Source organism: Ambystoma mexicanum, chromosome 11 (assembly GCF_040938575.1).
Source record: "Ambystoma mexicanum isolate Mex_15411 chromosome 11, UKY_AmexF1_1, whole genome shotgun sequence".
NCBI lineage: Eukaryota > Metazoa > Chordata > Amphibia > Caudata > Ambystomatidae > Ambystoma > Ambystoma mexicanum.
In genome coordinates this window covers 1,242,817,498-1,242,835,276 of record NC_090934.1, presented here as the reverse complement: position 1 = coordinate 1,242,835,276, position 17,779 = coordinate 1,242,817,498, and the positions used below count along the sequence as shown (strand labels likewise).

Genomic DNA, 17,779 nt, shown 5'->3' with positions numbered 1-17,779 from the left:
TAAATGAGCTTTGGGGAGGCAGCTGCTGGCCCCTTGATGTAATACATTAATCCGTTTTCAATGCTGTATGTTAAACGGCAGCTCAGAACAGACTGCATTTGCTGGCGCCATCTCTCACTCCAGGCTGGCCATATCCAGCAGCAGCAGCTCTTTCTCTTTCCACACAGGGGTTCCCAGACATTACCAGACAGGCAGACATAGAGCTCAACTGCACTCAGACCGCACAGGGCCTGGACAAGGCAGCACAGATATTCTCCATAGGATGGGATTTGAAATATGAACATGACCCTTTTTTTGTTATCCTCTCTGAAATCCATGTAATTATTTACTGTAAATGATTGCACACCTGCGTGCTCAAGCACTGGGTCACATTTTGTTCTTTTCTCTTCTCACTGGGTTTTAATTCATCTATGTGTTTGCCTTTTTTCTTAAGTGATAATTTGCTGCACTGATTTGTATGCACCAGTGGCTAGCCCGCTGAATATTTTACTTCTCATTAATAATACTTAAATAAGCTTTGAAGTAAGAATGCTGGCCGCCTGATTCTGGAATCTTCCGTCTGACACCACAAGGCCGTTTCGAAGCGCAGACCCGCGGTCCCCTTGACAGGACCGGCCAGAGTTGTCATAATGGCTCTGCTAGAACTGGGGGGGCTGCAGGGGGGACACTAATTGTAATTAGTTATTTATAACACGTTTAATACCCAGAGCTTTCTAAGTGCGGACCCGGGGATCAAACCTGTGTTGCTCTGTGTCATTTTGCTTCCAAGGTGAGCACGTTGCCGCTGAGTTATCCTCCCGAGAGACTGCCAGAGACTACTGGAGTATGTGACGCCGGTCAGAAGCAGGATCGAGACTGGCATAGGGGCACACCCCTCATGCTTAAAGCCACTCAAACACGGGCCCCGACGTTCGGCTGCGTCACTGGCATGGATGATGAGAGTTGGGTCACGTGATGAGGAGGAGATTCATGGAGGCAGAGATGATGAGGATGGAGGAATGATAGAAAGAATACAGAGGTTTGTGTAGAGGGAAGGAAAGAGACAGCTGGATGCCTCACAGCGTCACTTTCAAACTATCAGGATTGTGAAGGAGCCCTAGGTATAGCTCACGAGAAGAGAGAGCTTATATACCAGGGTGCCGGATCGCCCGGGCGGCACGGGGCCAAGCATTCATTCGAGTGAGAAAGGAACACATGGATAAAAACATAGCCAGATGTTGATTAATGCACAGTGGAAAGACTTTGGGCCTCATTCCAAGTCTGCAGGTATACAGCGTACCTTACGTTTCCACCGCCTGATATCCCGGCAATGCAGGGATATTACAGGCAGCATAACTACCGGTAAATCCCCATCCCATGGAGTCCATTTGGGGACTCCATGGGGGGGATTTGCAAGTATTTTCAGCACCGGCAATACCAGTGCCGAAAATACCAGCTGTTTCATGACCGTGGGGGACTGAATTATCCCCAGCTGTAGGCTAGAGGTAAGTGTGGTTACTCCTACCGGCATACTTGTACTCTGCCTGTCTGGTAAAGTGCTGGTATATGTAAATACCAGCACTTTTTTTTACCATACCACAGGGTCATAAAGAGGCCTTTAGCTCCATACCAACCCAAAACATGCTAGGGGGTCGATAGACAGATCACCAAAAGCGTTGCCCCCAGGAGCTGGAAGGATGATCAGAGCATATTGGGAAGCCTTTCGGGAAGGTGGAGGTGGGTATTTGGCGCAGCGAGACCTATGTGACCCAATTATTTGCATAGGGTATGCTCAAGACAACTGTAAATATGAACACTGAACAGGGATTACAATTTTGTTTGGTGGAGATTTTGTGAGCAGGGCTCTTGTGGTGGACCTAACCTGGCGGCTCCTCAGCATCTTAACGCTGCAGTTTAGTTGGGGAGAATCTGGTATGCACGACTCAGGGTGGACGCTGGCAGCTTGGAGTTTACATCGACGACTACACGATGAGTCCTTGATTGCAGCAAATGGTTCTAGGATCGCAAGCGTTTTTCAAAACACACTGGAGGCCTCTGTAAAACTAACAGAGACACTGAGGACCATGCAAGGCCCACAGGCATACATAGAGAACACTGGACCTAATGGTGGTCCCTAAAGATAGACATGACGTGATGTCACATGCCATCCGGTGACACACCAGCAACTGACATTGCACATGTAAGAACAACTTAAACAAGCCCAGAATTAGGAAAATAATAGTTACTTAATCAGACCAAATATTTTAGTCACTGATCATAATTTGCCTAGGTGGCTACCTTGATATACTATGGGGGGGGTTCATGATATGATATGATAAGTCATCTATAAAGCGCCTGTACACAAGTGTTTCGAGGCTGGACAAGACAAGGAAGGGGGCGACAGAAGGAGGACAAAACAAAAATCTTACTAGGCCTTGTTTCATTCAGATCGTGCAAGGGCTGGGCGGAGAAGTGTAGAGGGGAGGGAAGAGTGCAAAGGAACTCGTAAGTGCTGCCAGGGAGGTGGCTAATAAGTGCAGAGAGTCAGGGATCTGTAGGGTTGCAGATATAGTCCCTAAGTGGTTGGGAGGCCTGAAGGCAGTGCAAGGGCAACCGGTCGTGCAGTAGCCTGGTCCATAAGTGCAGAGGGTGGCCACGTAACTAGTATACGCAGCAGACAGGGACATCAGCAAGGGAGAGAGAAAATGGAAGTGAAAAGGAATGTTTTGAGTTGGTTCCAGAACCTTAGGTGCTCCTGCTCAAGTTTGAGAGAGGCAGGGAGGTTGTTCCAGAGGGAAGCCTCAGCCGAGGACTGAGATCTACCCCCCACTCTCTGCCTGGAGGAGCATCTGACCCTCAGAGAGTTTGAGGTGGATGAGTGGAGGGCTTGAGAAGGAAGATGCTTGGGAAAAGAGAGTTGGATGTAGTGTGGTCCCCGGCCCCAGAAATATGACACGGGTGCACCCAGCAGAACCGCCATAGATCAGGGGCACTGCCTTCATGTCCCAAGGCAACAGCATATGGGCAGTTACTGCCAGTGTGCATCTCCCCTAGCTTTCAAAAGGTGGTCAGATTTGGAGAGACCAAAGGCCGCTTGGAGAGCATTGTTCTGAAATTTCTTCAGGTTGCTCTCGGAAGTGCCGGAAAATAAAGCATTGCAATAGTCAAGCTTGGCTCCTATGATGGCTCTTGCAATGGAGAGGCGGTTGTGAGTGGAAAGGAAGGGCCTGCTGGCATGTAGTAATTTGTCTGTGTAGGCCACTGACGAGGCGATCAAGTTCACGTGTGGCGAAAGGTCATGGTTAGCTTGTTGTCCATTAGATTTATCCCCACCCTTGATGGTGCTGCCTAGTTCAGCGAGATATGGAATGTTCTGGTTGTTTGCCATGTCGTTGGCTATAGTCATGATGTCGGTTTTGTGTGGGTTGAGTTAAAGGCTATTGGTACTCACCCATTGGTTTAGTTCATTGAGGCAGTTGGTTAGGGTTGGGTTTTGCTGTTCCTTGGCATTGATTTTATAGATGATTTGTGTGTCATCTGCGTAGTTGTAGCAGGGGAGGTCATGTTTCATTATGAGGTTGATCAGTGGAGTCATGTAGATGTTAAAGAGTAACAGTGAAGGGGACGTCTGGATGCACCATGGCCCTGTGTATGTCCAGGGATGCTGGAATGCACCTTGGCCATCTCTATGTCCAGGGATGTCTGGATGCACGCTGGCCCTCTGTATGTCATGGGATGTCTGGCTGCACCTTGACCATCTGCATGTCCAAGGATGTCTGGATGCATTTTTACCCTCTGTATATCATGAGATGTCTGGGTGCAACTTGGCACTGTGTATATCCAGGGATGTCTGGATGCATCTGAACCCTCTGTATGTCATAGGATGTCTGGGTGCATCTTTGTGAGGAATTTGACCATCCGCACGGGGACAGTGGGCTCGCCTTTTTTTATATTTTTATTTTTAATAATGAAAATGAATGATGGGAGATCAGCCTCTGAGAAATGTGCGAGGCCATTCTGAGCACATTTCATCTGCTTTCCGTACACAAAACACATAGTCAGATGTACTCCAGGAAAATACAGCCTACAGGCGCCATCTTTCTCTGTCATATTCAGCTGGAATGTGACAACCCTGGGTACATCAAAGCATTCCAAGAAGGGGGAAGGCACACCTTCCTCCAGCCACGAGCAGCCTAGTTTAAATATCAGAGGCCCTATGGATCTGCATTCCTTTTGTCTAAATTTGGCTGGTGGCAATGCATTGTAACAAGATAATTGAGGCAAGCCTGAAGGGGCTTGGTTGCCGAATAAGACGACAGGAAGGGGGGACTAACAACACTTTGGTATGCAATGGGTCAACTTGAAGCTAGTTCCCACCTCTCTGTATGAAAGGCAATTAATGGCCTGTCTGGGTCCAGCAGTTACCACAGGTGTCCCTGCAGAGGAGACCCCTTTCAGAGGGGAGAAGCATGTGATTTGGGGAAGACGGGAAGTCTTCTCCCACCACATACTTCAGGAGAAACCTGCACTTTGATCAAGAGTCACAGAGGGCTCACTTAACCAGAGAAACACTTTGATCTAAAACAGACAGGAAGATGCGTGGGACTTCGTGTTGTCAACCCTTGTCTGTCTTGTTGCAGAGCACTCTGGTCCTGACCTCATGCATAACAGAGGATTGTTGCTGGGGATCCAAGATTGGTTCATTAAGGTAGGCTTAGCCTGCACCAATCATTGGGGCCCATTTGGATTTAAAAGAGGACTAAACCCCTCACTTAGCAGATCATCAGATGACTTTGAAAGGAGTAAGAAGGACTCATTTGGACCCAGACTGAACCTACAGTCTACCTTACATCTTCTACCAGTGAAGGAAGGTCAGGAGTTCCAAGAGGGAAGCAAGATCCCTCCCCAAAACATCTCCCAGGGAACAGAGGGAGATACCAGACTCAGAGGACCCGTCCAGCAGCTCCAGAACCGGTATCCAGCCAGCACACAGCGTGCCCTACTAGGTTCTGCTAGCAAGCTTCCTAGGTGGGAAGTGCTGGAGAGTCTCTGGACAACGAACAAGGCTGTTGCCTGAAAACACTCTCCTGCGCATTGGGCTATCCGCCTTGAAAGGACACAAGCCCTGCGAAGAAGCTCGGAGGAGTGCCACACAAGCATCATCCAGCGTTCATCTTTTAAGGACATTTTCGAGACAGTCGAGCCCTTGAACTGCATCTGTCTACACCACTGACTGTTGTCACACTGCAGTCACAACACAAGAGCCGTCCAAGCCGCCTCAACCAGCATTCCAGATCCACCAACCAGCACAGAGACAACGATTCTTGGCCCTGAGCCACCACGCCGGACAGCTTGCAGACGTCCATCCAGCCCCGATTGTCGAACTGCCTGCCGCTTGGCACCCGCAGCTGTCTCCCATCACTTACTCTGTCTCAAGGGCTGCAAAGCACTCTGGAACCACCTTGACGCTGTTGAGCACCAAGAACTTCTTCAGCACCAGGTACATTTTGGTTCTGCCCCACTGGTCTTTTTCTGAAGGCCCCTAGAGACAGTTACGACCCTTTGCTCTATTGGTGCTGGAACCGAGCAACCTTGAACAGTAAGACTGATTACTTAACCAACTACCCTCCTATCAGTATCCCGAGTGCATCGCTTTCCTTTGTGAAACTGTCTGTCCTCTGTGTTCCTTTACAGGGTGGGTTGTATTTAGTAGTGCAGTAGAACTGTCTGTTGTAGTAATAATAAAGTAGATATGTGTATACAACCTTGACTGGACAGTGCCTTTTATCATTGGGTAATAAATGTATTTTTGCTGCGTTGCAACTAACCAACGATCCATGACCTTATGGAGATAAGCCTGCCGTTCCGTCCACAATACCAAAATTGGACAAGGAGGTCTTATAATTCACTTGCATTCCAATCTGTTTGGATCCCTTCTGGTGCACTAGAGGTGTGGGGTTGATTGATGGTTTAGAAACCGATATTCATCCCTGCACCAATGGTGCCCAGGAAGTTGATTCGTCACAGTCTTGGCCCTGTGTATGTCCAGGGATGTCTGGATGCATCTAAGTCTTCTGTATGTCATGGGATGTCTGTATGCACCTTGGCTCTGTGTATGTCCAGGGATGTCTGAATGCACCTTGCCCCTGTGTACGTCCAGGGACGGCGAGATGCACCTTGGCCCTGTGTATGTCCAGAGATGTCTGGATGCTTCTTGGCCCTGTGTATGCCCAGGGACGTCTGGATGCACCTTAGCCCTCTACATGTCCAGAGATGTCTGGATGCACCTTAGCCATCTGTATGTCCAGGGATGTCTGGAAGCACCTTAGCCCTCTGTATGTGCAGGGACGTCTGGATGCATTTTAGCCCTCTCTATGTCCAGGGATGTCTGGATGCACCTTAGCCCTGTGTATGTCCAGGGATGTCTGGATGCACTTTGGCCATCTGTATGTCCAGGGATGTCTGGATGCACGTTTGCCCTGTGTATGTCCAGGAAGGTCTGGATGCACCTTTGCCCTGTGTATGTCCAGGGATGTGTGGATGCACCTTAGCCACGTGTATGCCATGGGACGTTGGGATGCACCTTAGTCCAGGGATGTCTAAATGCACCTTGCCCCTGTGAACGTCCAGGGACGTCGAGATGCACCTTGGCCCTGTGTATGTCCAGAGATGTCTGGATGCTTCTTGGCCCTGTGTATGCCCAGGGACGTCTGGATGCACCTTAGCCCTCTACATGTCCAGAGATGTCTGGATGCACCTTAGCCATCTGTATGTCCAGGGATGTCTGGAAGCACCTTAGCCCTCTCTATGTCCAGGGATGTCTGGATGCACCTTTGCCCTGTGTATGTCCAGGGATGTGTGGATGCACCTTAGCCCCGTGTATGCCCTGGGATGTCTGGATGCACCTTAGCCCTGTGTATGTCCATGGATGTCTGGATGCACCTTGGCCATCTGTATTTCCAGGGCCGTCTGGATGCACCTTGTCCTCGTGTATGCTCTGGGATGTCTGGATGCACCATAGCCCTGTGTATGTCCAGGGATGTCTGGATGCACCTTGTCCTCGTGTATGCCCTGGGAAGTCTGGATGCACCTTAGCCCTCTATGTCCAGGGATGTGTGGATGCGCCTTAGCCCTGTGTATGCCCTGGGATGTCTGGATGCACCTTGTCCTCGTGTATGCCCTGGGACGTCTGGATGCACCTTAGCCCTCTATGTACAGGGACGTCTGGATGCACCTTAGCCCTCTATGTCCAGATGTGTGGATGCGCCTTTGCCCTGTGTATGCCCTGGGATGTCTGGATGCACATTGGCCCTGTGTATGCCCAGGGATGTCTGGATGCACCTTAGCCCTCTATGTCCAGGGATGTGTGGATGCGCCTTAGCTCTGTGTATGCCCTGGGATGTCTGGATGCACCATAGCCCTGTGTATGTCCAGGGATGTCTGGATGCACCTTGTCCTCGTGTATGCCCTGGGAAGTCTGGATGCACCTTAGCCCTCTATGTCCAGGGATGTGTGGATGCGCCTTAGCCCTGTGTATGCCCTGGGATGTCTGGATACACCTTAGCCCCGTGTATGCCCTGGGATGTCTGGATGCACCTTAGCCCTGTGTCAGTCCAGGGATGTCTGGATGCACCTTAGCCCTGTGCATGTCCAGGGATGTCTGGATGCACCTTAGCCCTCTATGTCCAGGGATGTGTGGATGCGCTTTAGCTCTGCGTTTGCCCTGGGATGTCTGGATGCACCATAGCCCTGTGTATGTCCAGGGATGTCTGGATGCACCTTGGCCCTGTGTATGTCTTGGGACGTATGGATGCACATTGGACCTGTGTATGTCCAGGAAGGTCTGGATGCACCTTGTCCTCGTGTATGCCCTGGGACGTCTGGATGCACCTTAGCCCTCTATGTACAGGGACGTCTGGATGCACCTTAGCCCTCTATGTCCAGATGTGTGGATGCGCCTTTGCCCTGTGTATGCCCAGGGATGTCTGGATGCACCTTAGCCCTCTATGTCCAGGGATGTCTGGATGCACCTTAGCCCTGTGTATGCCCTGGGATGTCTGGATGCACCTTGTCCTCGTGTATGCCCTGGGGAGTCTGGATGCACGTTGGCCCTGTGTATGCCCAGGGATGTCTGGATGCACCTTAGCCCTCTATGTACAGGGACGTATGGATGCACCTTAGCCCTCTATGTCCAGATGTGTGGATGCGCCTTTGCCCTGTGTATGCCCTGGGATGTCTGGATGCACATTGGCCCTGTGTATGCCCAGGGATGTCTGGATGCACCTTAGCTCTCTATGTCCAGGGATGTGTGGATGCGCCTTAGCCCTGTGTATGCCCGGGGATGTCTGGATGCACCATAGCCCTGTGTATGTCCAGGGATGTCTGGATGCACCTTAGCCCTGTGTATGTCCATGGATGTCTGGATACACATTGGCCCTGTGTATGTCCAGGGATGTCTGGATGCACCTTGTCCTCGTGTATGCCCGGGGATGTATGTATGCACCATAGCCCTGTGTATGTCCAGGGATGTCTGGATGCACCTTGGCCCTGTGTACGTCTTGGGACGTATGGATGCACATTGGCCCTGTGCATGTCTGGATGGACCTTGTCCTCGTGTATGCCCTGGGGAGTCTGGATGCACGTTGGCCCTGTGTATGTCCAGGGATGTGTGGGTGCACCTTAGCCCTCTATGTCCAGGGATGTGTGGATGCGCCTTGGCCCTGTGTATGCCCTGGGATGTCTGTTTGGACCTTGTCCTCGTGTATGCCCTGGGGAGTCTGGATGCACGTTGGCCCTGTGTATGTCCAGGGATGTCTGGATGCACCTTAGCCCTGTGTATACCTTGGGATGTCTGGATGGACCTTGTCCTCGTGTATGCCCAGGGATGTCTGGATGCACCTTAGCCCTGTATGCCCAGGGGCGTCTGGATGCACCTTAGCCCTGTGTATGCCCTGGGATGTCTGGATGCACATTGGCCCTGTGTAGGTCCAGGGGCGTCTGGATGCACCGTGGCCCTGTGTATGTCCAGGGACGTCTAGGTGCACCGTGCAGTGCTGGACCAGGAGGCGGCGCTACTACAGTTCCCCACCTAACCCGAGGGAGAGACAGCACGTCACATCCCACCTATGTCTTCTGCTCCATTCCAGACCGACGCGTGTCGCCACCGTCGTTACAGAAAGCATTAAAAACAAGGCAAGACGTTCATCCGTCTATCCGTGTAGCCCGGCCTAAGCGCGCCACATGGAAGAACAAGGGGTTCCTAGGGCGGGGAACTAGCCAAGAGAGGTCGCCGCCCGGAGAGGGCAGGGAGCTTAGTGAACGGGGGCAGAGGGGGTGGGGGATAAAATGGAAGGCCGGAAAGAGCAGCAGAGGAAGCTCGAGGTGGTGTGTGGAGAAGAGACACACAAGGGGGTGGGGTGAGGAGAGAGAGAAACAGCGGTGTGAACTGGGGAAGTGAAAAGAGGAGGGACGGGGGATGGGAGATGTCAGGCGCCTACCTCGTAATTCAGCATGTTGATCCCCGCTGGCAGCCAGAGCAGGGGCATGGAGCCGGCAGGGTGAGAGGCCGGGATCTCGCGGAGCTGCATAGCCCCCGACGCGCCTTCCGCTGCTGCTCCCTGGAACACGCACAGCACGCAAGCAACGGCACCTCAGCCTGCAGCACACAGCCCGGGTGTGCGGGGAAGGGAGGGGGAGCCAGGGAGGGAGGGAGGGAGCGCCTCGCCACAGGCACTCACAGAAACACGGGGAATAGGTTCCTGAAAGGAGACCTCCTGCAGACTCCATGCATTAGTGTGGGGCGCTGGGCAGCCTGTACGGACACGATGCGCAGGTCCGTGTGTGGGGAATGCATGGGAGCGAGAAGCGGGTCCCTTTCTGGGGTGGGTCGTGGGTGGTGTCTGTGAGGGGGGGGGTGTAGAACACTGAGCTGGAGCGGGGAGTTAATTCTAGTTAATTCTAGTTAATTCAATAGAGCGCTGCTGCCATACCCGCATGGGGCAGCCTTTCAAGACCGCCCCATGCTGTTTTAGCAGCAGCTCCCTATCCTAATAAAAGGCACCCTGCTCCCGTGCTAGTGTGCCCAGCGCCAGCAGGAGAGCAGGGCACATTTCACTTCGATTGGCACTTGCCACACCTTCACCCAGCACACCAGCTCGGGGGTGCCCTTGAAAGACTCCCCCGAACTGGCTTGGCAGGCGGGCTAAAGGGAGGCTAATAAGGAGCCCCGGGCGACCGCTCGTGTGGCACATGCCTAAAGCCGTCAGTGTGTGGGGTATGCGTGGGCAGGGGAGGCTGGTCTAGGCCTAGGGAGGGTCACTGAGCCTACGCGCGGCATTCCAACGACACAAGCCTGCTTTAAGCCGGCGTCTGTATGGGGCCTGCCTGGGCCGTCTGTCCATGCAATATACATAGGTCAGTGTGTGGCTTATGCGTGGGCAGGGGAGGCTGGTCTAGGCCTGGGGAGGGTCACTGAGCCTACGCGGGGCCTTCCAAGGACAAGAGCCTGCTTTAAGCCGGGGTCTGTATGGGGCCTGCCTGGGCCGTCTGTCCATGCAGTATATATAGGTCAATGTGTGGCGTATGCGTGGGAGGGCGAGGGCGGTCTAGGGAGGGTCACTGAGCCTACGCGGGGCCTTCCAAGGACACGAACCTGCGTTAAGCCGGCGTCTGTATGGGGCCTGCCTGGGCCGTCTGTCCATGCAGTATACATAGGTCAGTGTGTGGCGTATGCGTGAGAGGGGGAGGGCGGTCTAGGCCTAGGGAGGGTCACTGAGCCTGCACGGGGCCTTCCAAGGACACAAGCCTGCTTTAAGCCTAGTGTGACTCACTGAGTGCGTCTGTATGGGGCCTGCCTGGGCCGTCTGTCCATGCAATCAATATACATAGGTCAGTGTGTGGCGTATGCGTGGGAGGGGGAGGGCGGTCTAGGCCTAGGGTGTGTCTCTGTGTCTACACAGGGACTTCCATGGAAATAGGGTGGGTTACTGAGCCTGCGTGGGGGCTTCCAAGGACACGAGCCTGCGTTAAACCGGCGTCTGTATGGGGCCTGCCTGGGCTGTCTGTACATGCAATATACATATAGGTCAGTGTGTGGCGTATGCGTGGGAGGGGGAGGCCGGTCTAGGCCTAGGGTGTGTCTCTGTGTCTACACAGGGACTTCCATGGAAATAGGGTGGGTCACTGAGCCTACGCAAGGCCTTCCAAGGACAAGAGCCTGCGTTAAGCCGGAGTCTGTATGGGGCCTGCCTGGGCCGTCTGTCCATGCAGTATACATAGGTCAGTGTGTGGAGTTTGCGAGGGTGGAGAGCACTAGGGTGGGACGCTTCGTCTGCATGGGGCCTGCCACTTGAGCTGATTTCCAAGCTTTTCTTCTGTTTCTGTGCCCATGTCTTCCCTTGCTGGCTCATATCCACTCTTTTGTCACCTCCATCTCTTATCCCTGACTCTAGTCTCGCCACCCTGCACCTGTCCCAAGTCTGGCCAATGGGAAAGGTGTGCAGTGAATGGATTCAGCTATTACTGGTCCGGCGCCCAGCGTCACCCCTGCAGCGTGTACTCTCTTACATTATATGCCTGGGCGGGCGGAGGGCAGATGACGATGATGTGTGCATCGAGATGATGAAGATGGTGATAACCGAATAATAATAACTGCAATGTATATTGTGCACATAGCAATCGATGTCTCTTGGGGCTTCGATAATCTCTGAGACAAATGTTTATATCCCGAAGAGGGTTATCTCATGAATATTAATGAGTGGTATCCTGAAAATCCGACGTAGATCCGGTCCCCGAGGCCTGGAGTTGGACACCCCTCCCTCAATTTGCCAACACACGTTCTGCTGCCTTTCTCCACCCCTTCCTTCATCTCACACCCCCTCTCATCAACCTCTGCTCCACCTCTGATTCTTCCCACTCACTCACTGACCTGCATTGCCCCCCTTCACTCCTTCCCCTCATCCCCTCATTTCCTCTTCTTCTCTGCCAACTTGCGCTCCTCCACTTCCTCTCTTGCCCTCCTGCAGCCTCTCAACAACTCGCCCCAAATGCAGAGCTCGCTCGTGGATGCCCACAGCCTTCCCCTCTCCGACAATCACTCTATCCCTTCTTGCAGCTCCCCCGCCAGATCCTTGGTCACTTTTTATGACACTTTTCCTTAGTCCTGGTCCTAAAACCTACACCTTTCCTCCTCCCTCTCCGCCCCTTCTAATTGTCCACAATCCTTATTGACGCGATAACCCAAACAAATGTTGCCAATGTGAGTGAATAGGCCACAGAGATCGGCACATGCATGACAATACTCCAGAAGCCGACTCCATCATCCTCTATGAACCCCTTACACTGGCCATAGTCCCGGAACACCTCTCAAGGCCCATGCATCGCTTGAGCCCCTCACACTACCCGCAGCGCTGCATTCCCTCTCTGACACTATGACCTCTCAGGGCGCACTATGTCCATGCCCTAACACACCATCGGAGCGGCTCACACTCTCCGTGGTCCCTAAACGGCTCTCCCATCCATCTTTGATCCCCCCTCTCTGCCCATGGGCCCGAGGCTCCAACCGGCGCCATCATTATTTGATCCCTCACTGTCCATGATCCTGAAACGCCCCTCTCGTCAATCTCTGAGCCCTGTCATTGCCCATGGTCCTGAAGCCCCATTTTACCCTCTCCCACCCCATCATCATTTGAGCCCCTCACACTCTCTGTGGTTGCGCAGCACTCATCATTCCCTGAGCTTCCCCACGCCATGCGCGTGATCCTGAAGTCACTTCCAGCCATTAGTCTTTCTCTGTGCCTTCACACTGCCATGGCCCAGAAGCCACGCTCACTCCTCACCCCCATTACCTTCAGTGCCACCCGCTGGATTCGCAACATGTGTCACTTCCCCGTCCCTCTGTGTGATCCTATCCCAATGCCATTGGTCCTGAAACCTCTCTCACCCACACGAAAGCAACTGGCACTGGCCAAAGTCATGCATCCCCTCTCAGTCCCATCAGTCTGTGTGAGACCACCACACTGCCCAAAGAGCTGAACCCCCTCTAATGTCTTCTCCAGCACCACCCTCTACCATCGTCTTCCAGAGCCCACTCTCTGAACCCCCTCCAACTTGCCGGCCATTATCACCATCTATGACCCAATCTGACTCTCTGGGGGTCTGAGACCCCCATCTCCGACTATAACTCCTTTACTCACATAGGGCTTAAGTCCTAATAAAAAGTGGGGGTGGGGGTTCTGGCATACGCCGTGGGAAGTGAGCATATCCTAAAGTGAAATATTCACATTTAATTCAGCTTGTCTTTCCCAGAGGAAGAAAGTGTACAGGACCGATACACATTTGCCAGGGAATACGTTTTCCTATAACATTGCTTATAAAGTATAAAAGGTGGGCACCTTTTATACCTAAGAATCTGGAACATAACATGCCCTGTATAGCAGAATATCAATATGGGACATTTTTCAGCTTCATGATAAGGGATTTGTGAGGTCTAGGGGTTAAGTGCCTGATCTCCCAGTCGCGCGACCTGCGTGGCACTGTTTACTCCCTGCATAGCAGAATATCAATATGAGAGATTTTTCTGCTTCATGATAAGGGATTTGTGAGGTCTAGTGTCTAAGTGTCTGGCCTGCCATTCCCATCAATATGAGAGATTTTTCAGCTTCATGTTAAGGGATTTGTGAGGTCTAGTGGCTAAGTACTGACCTCCCAGTCGCGCGACCTGCGTGGCACTGATTACTCCCTACATGGCAGAATATCAATATGAGAGATTTTTCAGCTTCATGGTACTGAGATCTACTGGCTAAGTGTCTGTCCTCCCAATCCCATCAATATGAGACATGTTTCAGCTTCATGGTAAGGGATTTGTGAGGTCTAGTGGCTAAGTGTCTGATCTCCCTGTTGTGCGATCTTGATGGGACTGTTTACTCCCTGCATAGCAGAATATCAATATGGGACATTTTTCAGCTTCATGATAAGGGATTTGTGAGGTCTAGTGTCTAAGTGTCTGGCCTGCCATTCCCATCAATATGAGAGATTTTTCAGCTTCATGTTAAGGGATTTGTGAGGTCTAGTGGCTAAGTACTGACCTCCCAGTCGCGCGACCTGCGTGGCACTGTTTACTCCCTACATGGCAGAATATCAATATGAGAGATTTTTCAGCTTCATGGTACTGTGATCTAGTGGCTAAGTGTCTGTCCTCCCAATCCCATCAATATGAGACATTTTTCAGCTTCATGGTAAGGGATTTGTGAGGTCTAGTGGCTAAGTGTCTGATCTCCCTGTTGTGCGATCTTGATGGGACTGTTTACTCCCTGCATAGCAGAATATCAATATGAGACATTTTTCAGCTTCATGGTAGTGAGATCTAGTGTCTTAGTGTCTGTCCTGCCAGTCCCATCAATATGAGACATTTTTCAGCTTCATGGTAAGGGATTTGGGAGATCTAGTGGCTAAGTGTCTGGCCTGCCAGTCCCATCAATATGAGACATTTTTCAGCTTCATGGTAAGGGATTTGTGAGGTCTAGTGTCTAAGTGTCTGGCCTCCCAGTCCCATCAATATGAGACATATTTCAGCTTCATGGTAAGGGATTTGTGAGATCTAGTGGCTAAGTGTCGGATTCGTGAGGTCTGGTGGCTAAGTGTCTGGCCTCCCAGTCCCATCATATGAGACATTTTTCAGCTTCATGGTAAGGGATTTGTGAGATCTAGTGGCTAAGTGTCGGATTTGTGAGGTCTGATGGCTAAGTGTCTGGCCTCCCAGTCCCATCAATATGAGACATTTTTCAGCTTCATGGTAAGGGATTTGCGAGGTCTAGTGGCTAAGAACTGACGTCCCAGTCGCGCGATCTTGGTGGCACCGTTTACTCTGTTTTCAGCAGAATATCAATATGAGACATTTTCCAGCTTCATGTTAAGTAAATTGTGAGCTCTAGTTGCAACGTATCTAGCCTCCTGGAGGCACACTTTACTTCAAGCGGGGGCAGCAAACAGGGTCAGACTGGGCCATAAAATGGTCTCAGGCACCAATGAAAAAGTGGCCCACAGTTGCAAATGGCAATTCATTCCTTCTGTGACACAGTTTGAATAGTAACCAAGGGGGAGTTTTTCGATAAAGTGTGATGCACATTGTGCATTTTAAAGAATATTAATTAAGCAACGCTGGTCAAAACTATTAGCCACAGGGTGAATTAACTCATCGCCTAAAGATCCTCTGGTATATGGGGTACGGATGTCCTAGGCAGTAGCACCTGGGCGCAGCACTACTCAGGAAAGTGTTAAAGGACACATGGGTTTTTCATGCCTTACGGCTGGTTGCTTCCCCCTGACCCCTACCCGTACCTTTGCAGCAGACTCTATTTGGTAATGCCACAATGAGGAGCTTGCTTGATCAAATATCGCATTTGGTTGCTGTGATAATATATTTTTGAAACATCAATGCAGGGCCAGTTTGAATGTGCTGAGTTTAATCCAGAGCAGCCTTGACTTCTCAGTCTGGATGTCTAGAGAGGGTTATATACCCGTTACAGGCCACTACTGTTTCAGTCTCTTTTAGGGACCTCCAAACATTAATTAGCATGTCCTAATGTAGCATTATGTACCAAGACGTGGGGCGGACTAGGCTGATATCAACCCACCGGCATGTGACCGGGGAGGTCTAAGCGAACTAAGGGACTCGGCGAGAGCTCAGGGTCAATATCCTCCATGACCACCCCTTGTTTCATTATTTAATCCTCTTAGCACCCTAGGGCGCCCTTCGGGGTGCTTATATATGTATTCTTTAAAAGAAAACATACATACTACAAACTACAGCGCTAGACCAATTTTCTTTAACAAAAAATAACAAATCAAGATGGCTGCCATATTACATAGATAAGGACATGGTCGTCTCCGGAGGACGGAACGTGGTATTGAGGGACTGGAGCAGCGGCTAGGAAGTAAGTGCGGAGGGTGGGGAACTAATGGGGGGAGAAAGGGGTATGGTGGACAGGGGAGAGATGTGGCAGGCCAGGGTGGAACCTGGACTTATATCGGCTAACAGCCAATGGGAAATCTCAGCGCTTCTTGCCAGGGTGCTAATGAAATGCAGTGCTTGAATGTTGCCATTGCGTGTCATCAGTCGAGATCTATGGAAACCTGAATAGTTGGTCATTTTACAGGATATTTTAATGAACCGGTTGGGTTAAGCGACCACTCGAAATACAGGGTGCCCGTCCCATTAATGCGAAAGAAACATATGACAGGTAGTATATCCACTTGGGTGGTCTTTTAGCGAAACCAGCGTCTATTTCATAGAATGCATTTTCAAAAAAAGAAGATAGTGGATGATTGACAAAGCGGAAGCAGTACTTGCTTACGCACACTTTCGATGTGTGACATACTCATGAGGAAATGCGCCGGGATCGAATCACAAAGAGGAATAGAGGTGCAACTTGCATGTCCCTGGCCCTCGGTGAATTGACCGGTGGGGCTCAGCTGTGCTGACTCACAAAGTTTTGAGCTATGCATACTTTCTGGTATAACAGGGCACAATTGTTTATGGTTTATTGTACATACTGACAGCCAAACATTGACTTTGTATGCTATAATCACTCAACATCATATTATAACAACAATACATTCTCTAAAACCCAGTTTAAGGACATTGAAAAGAAAAAGAACACACAAGTTTTAAAAAAAAGACCTTCCGATGGGTCATACAAAATCTCCATAGTTATACTAAACAATTAAACCATATAAGAAATACAGTTAATATCACTACCCTCCATAAAAAGGTTTCATAACATGCCTGGGAGTGGGAGCAAGCAGTGATCATGTAAGTTCCAAACTTTCCTAAGAATGTCCTCCAAGCTTGGGCACCATAACAACACATGTTCATTTGATACCAGGCACTGCTCCCCACATAATCTACACAACTATTTAGAGCACCAAATACATGCCCCCATCATTTGAAATGATCTTGCAATATTTAATTTGATCCTAAAATAGCCTCCAAGCGTGTGGCCCTTAGCATATGCATCTAAATAATTCGGAATAAGCTTACAATTTTATATATTGAACAAAGCTCACACTATTTACCTTACTATGAATGCTCAGTATTTCTTTTATTTCTTTTTTGACAATATTGCATGTTAACTCTTCAGCTAAGGAGGGGACCTTCATCATTCATGCATTGTACGTCTCGGCCATAGATTCAATACACCCACACTTGCCAACTACCTTTTTTGTCTAAGAATGATTTAAAGAATTGTTTTTTAATTAGATTATCATTCAATTTTTTTGAGGATGCGTTGCATAAAACGTTCTTATATATAAAGGAGGTCGCTATACCCTTGAGCTCATATTCTAGAAGTATAAAACCGAATGATAAGGAAATAGGCAGTCTAAACAATGATTTCAAGATTTTCCCTTCTAATGTTTCTAATTGCCTCAAAAATCTATCGGCCCACACTGCCATACCATATTGCATAACAGGAAATATGTTAGTGTTATACAGAAGTAATATGTTGCGTGGTGAATACCCTCCTTGACTATCAATACATTTGATATTTATTCATGTTTGCTGCAAGGACTTATATTCAACTAATTCTTAGTGTTTAGGCCACTGTAATATATTGCCTATAAACACCCCCAGATACTTATAGACAGATCCATGTTCCAGCTGACTATCATCTAAATTCCAACTATACTTCTTTGTAATGTTCCTGTTTGGCTTGAAAACCATAATTTTCGTTTTCTTTATGTTTGTTTTCAAGCCATTCTCCAAGGCAAACTTGCCAAGGGCATCCACTTGCACCTGTAGCCC

At 50.2% G+C, this 17,779-nt stretch overlaps 1 protein-coding gene across 20 annotated transcripts in view; it reads right to left on the bottom strand.

The window, feature by feature from the left end:
* Positions 1-17,779, bottom strand: part of CELF6 (CUGBP Elav-like family member 6) — a 582,701-nt gene that overhangs the window by 331,464 nt on the left and 233,458 nt on the right. The window contains exon 1 of one of the 20 annotated variants that reach the window (XM_069624638.1): positions 9,477-9,774. The exons of 18 other annotated variants lie outside the window; for them this stretch is intronic. In XM_069624638.1, coding sequence (XP_069480739.1) covers positions 9,477-9,566 — 90 coding nt within the window. In that variant the 5' untranslated portion in view covers positions 9,567-9,774. Of the gene's footprint in view, positions 1-9,476; positions 9,775-17,779 lie in introns of those variants that run through there. One more of the 20 variants, XM_069624639.1, reaches the window with a different exon arrangement.